The following is a 14,237-nucleotide window of genomic DNA, read 5'->3' as shown; positions in this document are numbered from 1 at the left end:
TATGTGTTGCAGATCTGCTGAAAGTGACCGTGTTGGTAACATTACAGTCATAGGATGGCAAATGGAGGAAAAAACAGATCAAAGACCTCCCATTACCAGGTCTCCTGACACTATCAATGGAAGGGTAAGTGTTGCCTTCTCCAAATCACACGGTGTATAACAATGTGTACTACAATTGCCTCAACACCTCCTTTTCTCTCTCCTTTAACAGTCCTGCCTCTTCATGGGCTGTTCACACAAAGTCACCCCCCACCCCACCCCACCCTAGTTCTGTCCTTTCTTGGGTGCAGGCTCTCATGGGCAAGCATCCTCTGTGACCCAGGCAGACACAGACATGGCCAGCGACAGTCACCATGCTCAAAGTAGCCACGTCTCAATGCTCAGAGAATTTGCTGCTTGTTATATTTGCAGATGCCTGATCCATATGATAGATGCTTTCGATGGAGGAAGATGTTGTGCGAATTGGTCCTTTTAAAATAAAGGATTCAAACTTCCTTTGTCTTTTAAAAAGAAAGAACAATTGTCTTTTTTAGCGTGATCAGGTGAACCCCGCCCCATGTTTATCATATTGCTTCCTAATCACCGTTACCTCCCTTCTTTTCCCCTGAGGAATTCAATACAATGGATATAGGAGATAGTTTATTAAAAATAAATAAATGTCCACCCCCATGTTTTGAACCCGGACTTCATATTTCCAGACCTTCAGGTAGTCTATTATATGTTGTTATTTCTAGCTTCTCTCCAAGAAGTGCAGGGTGCTCTTGGTAGTCCCTTCCATCATTTTGTTCTCATGACAATCTTGCTAGGTAGGCTTACCTGAGAGAGGGAGAGAAAGAGAGACCCACCCAAAGTCACCCAATTAGCTTTCCTAGTTGACTTGGTGGTTCAAATCAAGGATTGGGGTTCATAGTCAAAATCTAATACTCTAGCACAGTGATGGTGAACTTTTTAGAGACCGAGTGCCCAAACTGCAACCCAATACCTACTTATTTATCGCAAAGTGCCTACACTGCAATAAAACCTGAAAACTGAGGTTTTGTTTAGAAAAGACAACTCATAGCCAGTTCAAGCAAATTGGCAGCGCACTGACCAGTCATGCGAAAGCTTGGATGAGTCGCAGCTAATGACTTGCAGCTCGTGATGTCATCACCTGGCGCCGCTACTCCTTTCCGAGCATGCGCCTGGCTCCTGTGTGTGCTGTTATCCAATGCTCGGCTGCTGGGGCAACTTGGTTTGCGTGCCGACAGAGAGGGCTCTGGGTGCCCGCTGTGGCACGTGTGCCATAGGTTCGCCACCACTGCTCTAGCAACATCAATAAATTAGAACTTAAGGAATTGGAAAGTTGGAAGTTGATGTAAAGCTACGTCCTCTGAATTTTCTTTCATACTGACTGATAATTTGAAGAACAACTTTGGTTATTTTATTTTTATTTGTTTAGAACTAATTGTTATCACAAAAGAAGAAAGTCAGAACCATATAGATATTCCACAAAATCCAGTTAATTTCATCATGTAACAGGGTCCTGCATAAATTTAACTCTACTTATGTATCATATAGCTTACCATTGCTGAACTTGATGCCCTCCAGATGTGTTGGACTACATAGCTGCTAGAGATTATGGGAATTGTAATCCAACACAGCTAGAGAGTTCCAGGTTAGAGAAAGCTGCAGTAGCTGTATATAAAACAACTTTGTATCCTGTGTAGCAGATCGTTCTGAAACTAAGCTAAAAAACCCTTTATAGATCCGTCCTGAACATATTTTCTAAAGGCTGAGTATGAAGTTTTACATCTTCTGTATTCTACTATTTACATTTTCTTCAGACTGTGCTTCCAGTTGATGAAAGTTTAACAGAGTCCTTAGGTATCCGATCCAAATATGCTTCATTACGAAAAGATGTTTTGTTAAAATCTGGTAAGTAGGTTGTCTGCACATATTAATATTTTTGCTGTTGCGCCTGAACAATACAAGGAATCATCCTTACTCCCTTCGTGATGCTCGTACTGTCAGTGCCATTGCTTATATAGCCAAAATGACACCATCAGTACGCAAAAAGGAGGCATCAGCAGACGTGGCAGAGCCCCACAGTTTGAGAAGTCAAGTAAAATACTCAGAAATAACTGCCGGGGGAGCCAAAACCATTCAGTTGGGCCTGAGCAGGCTCTGTGGCTCAGTGCCACAGAGTGGGAAGGTGGAATTGGATGGGGAGGCTGGAATTCTGAACTGCGAGCACTCGACTACAGCATTTTGTTGCAGGTCTCACTTCTAATTTCCTAAACTTTGGATGTATGCTGCATCACAGTCTTGATTATATAAAGCAATTGCACAGTGGCTCGCAGAGCAAAGCTAGCTTGTAAATGTTACACCTTGCACAAGCAAATTCAAAGTATTTGATTTGACACTTGCACGAAGATAAAAAACAAGGTTTTATCCAGCGGCAGAAACTGTGTGCTAGCAGAATAATCCCCATTGTTAAATCCGTTGTTCTGGAAGTGCTCTAAGAAAATGCAGTGTTTTATTAAATTGGTTATGTACATTAAAATAGAATAGGGTCTATGTAATTTTTGGTGAGTTAAATCAACTTTAACAAACCAAAAATATAGTTTAACTTTAGTAAAACTTTAACTAACCAAACTTTAACTAACTAGCAATAGGGGAATGGATTACTCTGGTTTAAAAATTGTTCATTGTTTTCATATTTTAGTTTTTGGAGGGGCCATTTGCCGGATGTATCGGTTCCCCACCACGGACGGGAACCATCTGAGGATCTTGGAGCAAATGGCAGAGAGTGTGCTCTCCCTACACATCCCCAGGCAGTTTGTGAAACTGCTACTTGAGGAAGATGCAGCAAGGTAGGATTTAAAAAGTGGAAAGCTGAACAGGAGCCTGTCGTTGTTGAAATACTTAAATGTCACCAGTGCTTTTAAGCTTAAAGGAGGAACAAGATATTGTTGCAAGTAATGCTGCTCTGCGGCAAATAGTGGGGAATTCACAACTTCTCTGATCAAGGTGCTAATGTGACAGCATAATTGCTTATGCTTTTTTCTTTGGTGCTTCAGAGTTGGAACTGTTTGTTGGCTAGGTGAACAGGTGTTCCCTGTTTGCGTGAGGGCCAATATAAAGTGAATGTGGGAGAGCAGGTAGTGCTCACGTCTTCTCTGCCTGCGGATTCTTCTGCCATATGCTTTCCTCAAGGCCAGAGGGTTCCTTTTTCTGCGGTGGTGGTGCAGCTTGCAGGAGAGAGTCAGAAGGCGGGGGAAGGATTACGTGATCCTGCCCAAGTATCTCCAATCCACACTTGCCTGTTAAAGGAGGACATGGGGTTGACAGCTCTACATTTTCCTCGTGGCACATAGCTTTGACCTCAGTTCATTAGAGAAGCTGGGAGTTCTCTTCCGGCTGTTCTGGGACTTTTCCTTCCTCCTGAAACACTTAAGCCAAAGTTTAAGCTTTTGGACTTCAGCAAGCTACCTATTTTTCCTTAATTTGGGGTGAGGTTTCTAGGAATTGTAGTCCTTCCCAACACTTTTGGGAAGTACCAAATAACCTGCTGCTGAATTACGGAGTCAACTGACTTTCAGTCAGTCACAGACTCTCACCCCAACCCACCTCACAGGGTTGTTGTTGTGAGGATATGCTTGATAAGAGAATTAAGTAAACTTCCTTGTGTTTCTGGAAGGAAAAAAGGCAGGATAGAGATGTGAGGTGATGTGGACCATGGCCAGTCCACCATGTCAGTAGATTAGCAGTGAAGGCTGAATTAAATAGCAATTCTGTCTGTCATGAAGTATTTTCAGCCAATTAATCAAACTAGTGGGAAGGGGTTATTTTCACCCTAGGAAACAGACTGGGCAGAAAAGAGCTCTCTCTTCCCTCTTATGTGGAATAAGTCCATAGTGACATTAACAGCTTAGGCACTGCTGTGGCTTGAAGATATGGGCTACATCCATATCTTCCCCACCTGGCTCTCTCCAGATGTTTTGAGGAACAACTTCCACCATTGCTGTCCATTCTCCATGATAGGTGAGGCTGATGGGATGTGCAATTAAAAAAAAGAGGAGGCAGCTGCCTTGTTAAGGAAAATTGTATTAGATTATTTTCTGTTGTTGCTTTTACATTATGTAGTTGATTAGTGCAGTTCTATAAAAAGCAAACTCAGGCGTGGAGATGGCTCTTTAATGAGAGTGGGTTTCCATGGTCTCTTACAATTTTGAAGTGTCTGGCATTCTCTAGTCCAGGAGAAAAGTGATGAAATACTATCTTTGAAACTTCGATTTCTTCATCTCTTCCCTGGTTGCTTGGCTACTGCAGTAATGAGTAGAGTCTTGATTCAAATCTTCAATATTTAATTTCTTTGCTACTTGGTTTGTATTGAATCAGGAAGCTCCAAACTTAAGTAATTCCCTGAAAAACAGTGCCAAGATAAAATTGGCAACATCTATACCAAAAATTATGAAAGAGTCAAAGTAGGTGTCTCAGGAAATTTTTACTCAACAGTTTCCATTGTTTTGGATAGATGGAGATATTACCCTAGAACAGACACACAAATTTGTGGCTTGAGTATTCATTTTGAGCCGCAGAGCCAATAATTACAGTACATTAGCTATGTAGTGTTTATTGGTGTGCTCCCTTAATTCTTTCCACCCATTTCCAAAAGTATATTAATAATTGCGATACTAACTCTGATTATACTTTTTGTATTTAATTTCCTTCCAATCTCATGGTTTACAACTCCCCTTCCCTATGTGCATACATATACCTGTAACTCAGAATAACACTTAATGCATTTTTGAAGTAGTCTGTTTTCCACTAAAGCTTATGCCCTATTCAATCTGTTAGGCATTGCAGGACTCCTTGTTGTTTTTGCTGCAGCAGTTTATCATGGCTAAACTTCTGGAATTAGTAAGATTAATGTCGTAAGATTAATGTATCACACAGTTGTCTCCTGTGCAAAATATTTCAGCAGGCTTTAAAGAATTCGCATGCATCAAAGCCAAAGAAGAATGAAAGAGAACTAGATTTAGAGAGGAGTAGTATTTTGGAAGGGAATGGTGGTTGCTGAGCTTGATCGAACCACACAAGGGAGAAGCGATCATTTCCAACTTTGGACAGTGAACCAATTGCTTACATTTTCACCATTCAAAGAATGTGGCCTATTTAGCATTGCAAATTTAGAACTGATTATTTGCATTGACTGCCTGGAGTTTTAGTCTGTCTCATCTCACACCTCCCCCATGTCTCTGCCTCAGTCATTCTCAGGATCACAAAACATTGCATCCAGCTCAGTCATTTGCTGCCAGTGGGCCATGACATCAAGGATCACCGCTGCCTTGTTTGGGCATTTTGATCCTGAACAGGGTAAACATGTGAGACGGAGTGCTCCACCTCCACCCCTTTTTTCTCCTCATGTTTGTCATGCTCATGGAGAGGAACTATCTGAAGGGAAGAGCCATTTCTATTTCGTGAGGCTGCCCACAAGAGCCAGAGATGTTCCAGCATTTCATGCGCATGTGGAGAACCTTGATGTTGTCAGCAAATCCCAGGATTTCAGTTTGTGAGGTGGAAATAAAACTCGGGTTCGTGGGGAAGATCAAGCGTTCAGACCATCTGTGGCTTTATTGTTTGGCCCAGGTTTGTGTGGTAGACTCACAATAATGCATTACCGGGCAGGCAGAGGTAAACTCCTGCAAAGTTTCAATACAACTACAGGGTATTTTATACCCTCCCGGTCACGTACACAGGTAGTGCACAAGTACAGAGCAATTGATGACAGAATGCAGACATTACAATAAGATTCTGGGGTCATCACATACAGAACAAATAAAGGAATGTCAGTCAATCATACAGTGACAATGAGATTACAATATTTCTAATAGCCATGTATTGACAGTTTAGTTGAGTATCTTGAACCCATTTCCAGGTCTGCTTAGACATGTAAATTCAAGCTACTGAGAAACTATTCACGAACTTATAAGCTCATCTAGACTCAGACCCTAAGTAATGCATCTGTGCCATTCTGAATGGTCAGGGCACATGGAGCCCTCTGGGCTAGCAAAAGATACTTCCTGGTAAACTCTGAATTCCAACAATGATTATTATTTAATCATTGTGAAGGTATATAATGTATATTTGGACTAAATGGCCTGTCTACTGTAGCTTAAAGCTAAAGGTGAGAGAAAGGAGTGGCGGAGGAATGCAATTTTAAACAATGACTTAGCTTGGAAAGCTGGTGCTTTTGAGAAGGAGTACAGGATTGATTCCGCAATGCAAAAGCACACAGAAGCAATGTTTTTCTGACAGGATTTATCCAAATTTTCCCAACAATGTATGGAATGGGCTCTCCTTTTCAGATAGTCTCCTTCCCTGAGTAGAGAGCAGCGAATGTACAGAAGGAGTAAGGTGGAGCTGATGCTCTCCTTTCATGCATCTGTGCATGTGTCTCATGCACCAAACAGGGCTTAGCTGACGGTGATGCAAGATCTGGCTTATGGTGACGTTTTCCCCATAGGGATCCTCTATTAGGGCGTTTAGGTTGTTACGCAGGTAATCTACAGCTCTGCTTGGTAATGTTATCGCTGTGATGCATTGGGCAGTTCTAGCAGTTCTTTCTCTTCCTCGAGTTTTAGAGTGTCTGCTACAGGAGTGAGCACAGTGTCGTCCCATGTGCCTGGGCCCTGTGCAGTGTTGTGTGTATACTTATGATGCCAATACAGTGCCATGTGTTGTGGTACTACATCAGCACAACAGCCTCCCTGAGATCCTTGCAATGCATTCAACCAAAAAGGTGTTTTTTTAAAGTAACCAAACAGAATGCTTTGTGATAAATATCTTATCACAAAAGCATCTATACTTCACTGGGGCAGAGTGATGAAATGATTGGGCCCATCCAGTCTGTCTCCCTAGCTGATTCTCTGAACTTCTTCCCTTCCATAGCACTTCAGCTTTTCCCCCAGTAAATAAGAACAGTATATTAGGACACTGTTATATGGATTAGCTCCACAACTGATGCTTATACTCACAGGTTTGTAAATCAAGCACAAGTACAACTTAATCTGGTTATTTACTCTGTCACTTGCTTGGTTTTATGAGCCTATTTTTAGGAAGCAGCAGTGTCTCATTTGAAAATCTTCTGAATTTCTCAAAGACCAGTTTTATTTATTTGTTATTTATTAGATTTATACCCCCCTCTTTTTTCTTTAAAGAACTCAAAGCAGCTTACATCATTCACCTCCTGCTGCACTCAGTCTTGTACCCACAACAACAACCCTGTGAGGTAGATTGGGCTGAGAGTCTGTGGCTGGCCCAAAGCCACCCAGCTGGCTTCATGGACGAGTGGGGACTAGAACCCAAATCACCTGAGTCCCAGTCCTACACTCTTAACTGCTTCACCACATTGGCTCTCAACAATTTTGGTGTGTTTGCTTAGAAGCAAAAATCTCTCATATACATGCACACCTCTCTATCCCTCTGTCATGGGATTCAGAGCACCGTTACACTCCTCAGAGTGTTACGCTGTTATCCCATTAAGTTGCCCATATGCCTTTCAGTGGAAACCTCAGCCAAAAGCAGAAGGAAGTCATTAGAGGTGAGTGCCTGTAGTCCGGCAGGACATCCTGCTCATACAGTGGGAATTTAGTGGTCCCAGAGCAATTTGAAATTAGCCAAATCCTTCCTTCCCAGAAAGTTGCAGATCAGCCCTGTTCCAGAAATGAGTGTATGTGCTTATTTTTGAAGTGCCACTTTCCCGTTGCACAAGTGTCTGGTTCTGTGAATGCCACAGAGCCAGTGGTTGTGGCACAGTCGTGTTGGATAGTGCCCTCGGTGTGTAGTGCAGCGTTCTAATCTTTTTTGCATTCGATATTTCAAGTGAAACTCTTTCACACACAAGAAGACAATATCCGGCTGCTTGTGCTGGAGGCAGAAACTAAGCAGATGCAGCTACTTCTCTCCGTGTGTTTCTTTATCAGGAAAGCAGTGCCTGTTGAATTTTCTGCATGTCACAAAGCTGCTAGGGAATCATGGGAGTCATTCCAAAAATAAAGCTGCCAGCCCCACTTAGTAGCTGGAAGGGATGAAATTTTAACAGCCAAGATAGGAATTTAATGCCCATTAATACCTCTTGTGGCGTTGATCTACAAGACGATGATTCAATACTAAAAGCTTTACAAATGCTTCAAAAATGAAATGGGTCTGTTTGGGGAAAGATCAAGGTGACAGATAGCTGTCTGTGGAACCTTGTTTTGCCTAGGCTGATCTAACAGCATTGTATTTGGGGTGTTTTGGTAGGGTTTGTGAACTTGAAGAGCTGGGAGAGCTGTCTCCTTGTTGGGAAAGTCTTCGTCGGCAAATAGTTACTCAGTACCAAACAATTATTCTGACTTACCAGGAAAACCTCACGAATCTTCATCAATACAAAGGTAAGTGGCATCTTTTTTCTATACTGCAAAATGGCATGTTTCAGTTGTGTTTAAATTATTAAAAATAATAACTTATGTTATCATTTACCTTTTCTTTAACATCAGGGTGGGGAATTTCAGGTCTCTGGGGCTAAATATGGCCCTCCTGGGATATAAGTCTAACTCTCTGAGAAATAGCCCCACCTCCTAGCCTTTATATTTGCTTTTTTTCCCAGCTTGTGTGAAGTTTTACCCCCACATTCTAAATTTAATCATCTTTCCTGAGGCTTAGTTACTAGCAATAAGCCCTGTAAGCTATAATAGACTTCCATTTTTTCCTGTTTTTGGCTTCACCTCTGTTGCTTCTGCCCCTGATGTTTTCACTCCAGAGGGCCTCTTCAAAACTGAGTTTGGATCTTGGGCAGAAGGAGGTTCCTCACTGCTGCTTTAGGGGCAAAATGGAAAGCAAAGCAGGGTGGGCACAATCTTCTCACCTCATAGGTGCAATCACACTCAGTTATGCTCTGTTTTAGCCCTGCCTGTGTGTCGGCAACAGGATAGGATGTTAGGGGAGTAAGGGGCCTGTGCACACCTCTCAGGTCTCCTCCATTCAGCCCACTATCTCTGCCCGGTGCAAGTTTCCAGAGGGAAGGCTAGAGCGGGACATATGGGACTCTCATTCCCCAAGTGCTTGTTAGTTTAGGATGTACACCTTGTCTTGCAAACACCAAGGGCAGCTTTCAGCAATCACTCAAACAATAAAATACAGACAACCCCCAAATTACAATAGAGCTGTAAGAGGGGGAAAAATCGGATCCAGGCAAGAAGAGCAGCAGAAGAAAATGGCAAAAAGTCTTGTTAAATACCATTAAAGGACAAGACAATAGCAGGGGTCTTGGCTGACCCATAAGTGAGATCAAAGCACTGCTTGTGTACATGAAAAAATGGAGAAAGGAAGCAAACCAGGGCTCGGGGGCGGCGGGAGGTCTGTTGAGAGTCTATGTGGGCACTGTGTCATTTGTGCAAGTCCCTCAGTTTCTCTCATCTCCATTCTGCTATCTGAGGTTCTGACTACTCTTTTAAAACAAGCTGCCTCTCGCCACTAAGGACCAAACTAGAGGTGGCAACACTGCCTCTGTGTGCTATATTGTCTCAGTTGCATAGGAAGATGGGGTCCTATTTTAACAGCAAAAGGGGCTGGTCCATCCTGGCCACGTCCCCTGCATACCTCCCTGTAGCTCCAAGCTTTTTTGGCCCAGCCAAGTCTATATCTGGCATACTGAAGAGAAAAGAAGTCAAACAAAGAAGTGGTACGATACAAGCTATCGGTTTACCTCCCAATGGGGAAGGATCTGCACTTTTCACTGATGTGCTTTTTTTGACATTAAAAGTAATCCAGAGAACTGAATTCCAGTTCCCTCTCATCCCTGAAATTCACTGGGTGACTTCGGGCCCATCACTGAACCTTAGCCTGATCTACCGTGCAGGGTGCTTGTAAAGATAAAATGGGAAAGTAGTATCCTGTTAAGTCACCTTAGGTTCCATGGAGGAAGACACGGTGTCTAGTGTGGGAGAGGCCACGATCTCTCTAGGCAACTGGTTCCACTGTCATATTGCTCTGACAATGAAGAAAATGTTCCTGGTATCTAAATCTGGGTAGTGGCAACTTGAGTTGATTATGTTGTGTCCTGCACTCTGGTATCAGCAAGAAGAGGTCTTGACCTTCCTCTTTGTTGCAGAATGGTATCATGTTCCCTCTCAGCCTTCTCTTTTCAAGGCTGATCATAGCCAGTTCTCTCAATCTCTGCTCATAGGGCAGTGTTTCCAAACCCTGGATCATTCAACACCACCCCCACCTCCATCCTCTGGACTTTTCCCATTTTTTGCTGCATCTTTTTAAAATCTTGGTGCCCAGAACTGGACACAGTATTCCAGATGGGGTCTCATGATTTGGAAGTAATACTTCTCTCAATGCATCCCAAAATAGTATTTGTCCTTTTTGCAGCTGCATTGCATTTTTGGCTCATATTTAGCCTACTGTCCACAATAACTCCGAGGTCTTTTTCCTTTTCAGTTCTGTTGAGCCACATATTCCCCATCTTGTATCAGTGCATTTGGTTTCTTTTTCCTAGGTGGAGGACTTGGCACTTGTTCCTACTGAATCTCAGTCTGTTGCTTTCAGCCCAGAATTCAAGTTTATCAAGATCATCCTGGATCTTCATTTTGTCTTCTAGGGTGTTCGCTATTCCACCCAGTTTAGTACTGGCGGCAAATCTGATTATCTTTGCTTGTACTTTCTCATCTAAATAATGAAGAAAGATGTTAAAGAGCACTGGGCCTAGGTCTGAACTGGGCTATCTCTCACTTTCAGCTTGTATTCACTCTTGGTTGTAGATTTTCTTGTGGGAGAAGACTGAGGCAAAGTAGGAATTGAGCACCTCTGCGTTCCCTAGTCATCTGTTATCATTTGGCCACCCACTAAGTAGCTTGACACCTTTCTCTTTCACATGTCTTTTGTTCTGAATGTATTTGAAGAAGGTTTTCTTGTGTGCTGAGCCTCCCTTGTGATTCTCAGCTCATTTCCTGCTTTAGCCTTCCTGATGCCATCCCTGCAATTCCTTGCTATTTGATTATATTCTTCCTTTACAGCCTCACCCTGTTTCCACCTCCTGCACATGTTCTTTTTTTCCTTCAAATTGTCACTTAACTTTTTGCGGAGCCATGCGGGCTTCCTTTGTTGTCTTCTACACATTATTACTCTTCTTCAAACTTTTGTTTAGTATGTTTATATCCTGGGTCAGTTCTTACAATACAACAACCTGTTGTGGATTAATTTAATTTTGAAGAACCATGGAAGACTGTAGCTTATGTGAAGGCTGTGTAACTCTCAAATCACCTACACTGGCCAGCTTTACACAACATGACAAGCTATGGCAACCCCTGTCCAGGGGTTGTATATTGATAATAAGAGTTGGTATATGTGGTGTAAACCATTCCCTGTATCCCTCCCCTCCCCTTTCTTTTACTTGAGAAAGAAGGAGATTTTAAAGCAACACAAATTACTTTACTTTTCCTGACTTCAGAATATAACAACTAAATAATAATGATTTCAGAATTATGCTAGACTTCTATCTTGACAATGAACTGCAGAAATTTAGCAGATAATGTCAATGATACTCCATTCCAGAATTTTATCCAGGCTCTTGCAAGAGCTTTTCAGAAAGATGACCTCTGTGTATATGGTTGCCTGGGGCTCCTAAATACAATGAGCAGATCATGCATTTCTCCACATTCTGCAGAAAAGATGTAACTTTCTTTTTGTAGTGCACGAGTTGTAGTGGAAAACCTTGGCTAGAAATCCTTGATTTGAAAATATTTGCAGTGCATTTTGAGCTTGGAAAGTGCTGAATGATTAACTATGGTTATAATGAAAAATATAGGGATTACAAGTGTTGGTATATCTTTTGATATATCTTTTTGCATTAAACGTTGTCAACTACAGGCCAGTGGACCAAATCTGGCTCCCAGGGGCATCTGGCTCCTCGGAGCAAAAGAAGGATGTAGGTAATACAAAGGAGTTTGGACTCTTGGCTCTTTACCCCGACCCCATTATCAGCATGACCCTGTAGGAAATTAGTTACTAATGTGAACCTTATGGTATAGTTTCTGTCCTCCAATTTGTTTCTGCCATTCCCTCTTAGTGGTTGTATCTTTGTAGCTTAAATGTGCAGAAATTACCCTCTTCTTGTGTGTCCTCAGGACCATCATTCAAAGCAAGTAGCCTGAAAGCAGATAAGAAGCTGGAATTTGTTCCTACGAATTTACACATACAGCGAATGAGAGTCCAGGATGATGCAGGATCAGGTACCTTTTCTCACTCACGTATCATGTATACCAGAAGCAAACTCACTTCTTTGGCCATAATTATGTAGCTAAAGCAGCATCTTTCATACACAGGAGATGTTTCAGCATGTGGGGATTACAGGAATAAAACTGATTTTTAATGGGAAACCTGAACCAAATGGGGACTGAACATGTTCAGTGGGCACAGAATGCTAACCAAATACGGAAGGAAAAATGCAAATCTAGGGGATGGAATGGAGTAGCCTGGAAAAAGGCACAGGCTGCTGGAACCCTGAAGAGGAGAGCTCAAATGCTGCAGTGTTCTGTTGCAGGTCCCAGTAGTTGGGGTAGAATATGGAGATATTTGGGTTTAGCTTTCCTGTCATGTGGTTCTTGGTAGTGTAGGAAGAAATGCTGAAGAACTGGAGGAGGGTGAGTGGATTTCTACCTCCTGGACAGGACATGGAGTTAAAACATATCCAGGAACAGATACTTGTTGGTTAGAAAAAAGCTTGCTTCATTTTATTCATTTAATTTCTATGCCTCCTGTAAGCCCAAAACAGCTCTCTGGGCATTCTGCAGGGTGGAAATAATCAACAGCATAAAATAAAATGCCAGTAACAAAACCAGTAACATTAAAATTAAATATGCATAATATAAAAACAACAGCAGGCCTACAACAACTGCATTCAAGTTAGTCTAGAGGTATAGCAGCGAACAATAAATATAACATTAACACAGAAATAAAATAGCTTTTTAAAGAAATTAAATCATTTAACTATTAAAATGTTGGGTGAAGACAAAGGTATGCCTGGCACTGAGAGGAATAGAGAATAGGTGCCAAGCACATCTCTTTCCAGAGCTGATTCCACAGTCAGGATACCATAGCTGAAAAGACCCTTCCTCTAGGTACCACCCTCCGTATTTCTTTAAGAGGGGGCACTCTGAGAAGGATCTCAGACAGTGACCTCAGGGTCGGGACAGGCACTTATGGGAAGAGGCGTTCCTTTGATAGTCTGACCCCAAGCCATTTAGGGCTTTAAATATTAGTGTTAGTACTTTGTAAGGGGCCTGGACTTCAACTGGTAACCAATGAAATTGGTGGAGAACTGGTATAATATGTTCATATCTGCCAGTCCCTGTCAGCAGATTTAGTTACACAGTGCCAATATGTTCTTTTATATGAAGTAGGCATGAAGAATGTTGTTTCTTGCATTCTTGGCCAGTGTTGGTGCGGGCATGGAGAATGTTTACGTGACTGGACATTGCTGCAGTGAACAGCTCCCTCATTTAAGAGCTTTGCATCTCCAGTGGCCTCCCACAGATGAAGTGAAGTGAACTGGTGCACACTTGATGGACTGAGAAACTGTTAGAGATGTTACCCTGACAGAATTTTTACATAACTCTATCATGGATATCAGAGCAGAACACTTGGAGCACCTTCCTAGAAGTGACCTCCTGTAATCTTTACTGTTTGCAAAGGCTTTGTAAGGGTAACGAAGTAGTCAGCAGAGCTTTCTGGTGTGTTGAACTGCAAATCACATTATTCCTAGAAACTATGTGCATTGCATTCCAAAGCATCTGGAAGCCAATAGGTTTAAGGAGGCTGATGGAGCAGAATACTGAAAATGGCAATTTCATAGCATTTCCACAGGCTTGCATTCTAAGTCAAGTTTACAAACTTCCCCCTTTAACTCCCTGCTCTCTGCCCTCATTGCTTGTCCATTTAGATCAGAATTATGACATCGTAACTATAGGGGCACCGGCTGCTCACTGCCAAGCCTTTAAAGCTGGTGGCCTGCGGAAAAAGCTGCATAAATTTGAAGATGCAAAGAAACAGTAAGTAGAGCAAGCCTTTTCCTGTGGCCTTGGTTTTATAAAGCGCTTCTCATTACTTGGTTTTGATACCACACAGGAAGCTTCGCTCCACAGCCAAGATGGTTAAGTGTGGTTTATGCAAAAAGTGAGACAGAAGAAGACAATTCTGGGTTTTTTTTT

At 42.2% G+C, this 14,237-nt stretch overlaps 1 protein-coding gene across 8 annotated transcripts in view; it reads left to right on the top strand.

Annotated features, from left to right (window-relative positions):
* The window catches only part of INPP4A (inositol polyphosphate-4-phosphatase type I A), a 105,046-nt gene that overhangs the window by 53,564 nt on the left and 37,245 nt on the right, over window positions 1-14,237 (top strand). For all 8 annotated transcript variants that reach the window (XM_044433497.1, XM_044433521.1, XM_044433506.1 and 5 more), the window contains 6 exons: window positions 13-124; window positions 1,824-1,914; window positions 2,705-2,852; window positions 8,287-8,417; window positions 12,156-12,260; window positions 13,970-14,078. In XM_044433497.1, coding sequence (XP_044289432.1) covers window positions 13-124; window positions 1,824-1,914; window positions 2,705-2,852; window positions 8,287-8,417; window positions 12,156-12,260; window positions 13,970-14,078 — 696 coding nt within the window. The remainder of the gene's footprint in view (window positions 1-12; window positions 125-1,823; window positions 1,915-2,704; window positions 2,853-8,286; window positions 8,418-12,155; window positions 12,261-13,969; window positions 14,079-14,237) is intronic.

Source organism: Varanus komodoensis, unplaced genomic scaffold, assembly GCF_004798865.1.
Source record: "Varanus komodoensis strain SLA01 unplaced genomic scaffold, ASM479886v1 scaffold1, whole genome shotgun sequence".
Classification (NCBI taxonomy): domain Eukaryota; kingdom Metazoa; phylum Chordata; class Lepidosauria; order Squamata; family Varanidae; genus Varanus; species Varanus komodoensis.
This window is presented reverse-complemented; position numbering and strand designations above follow the sequence as displayed.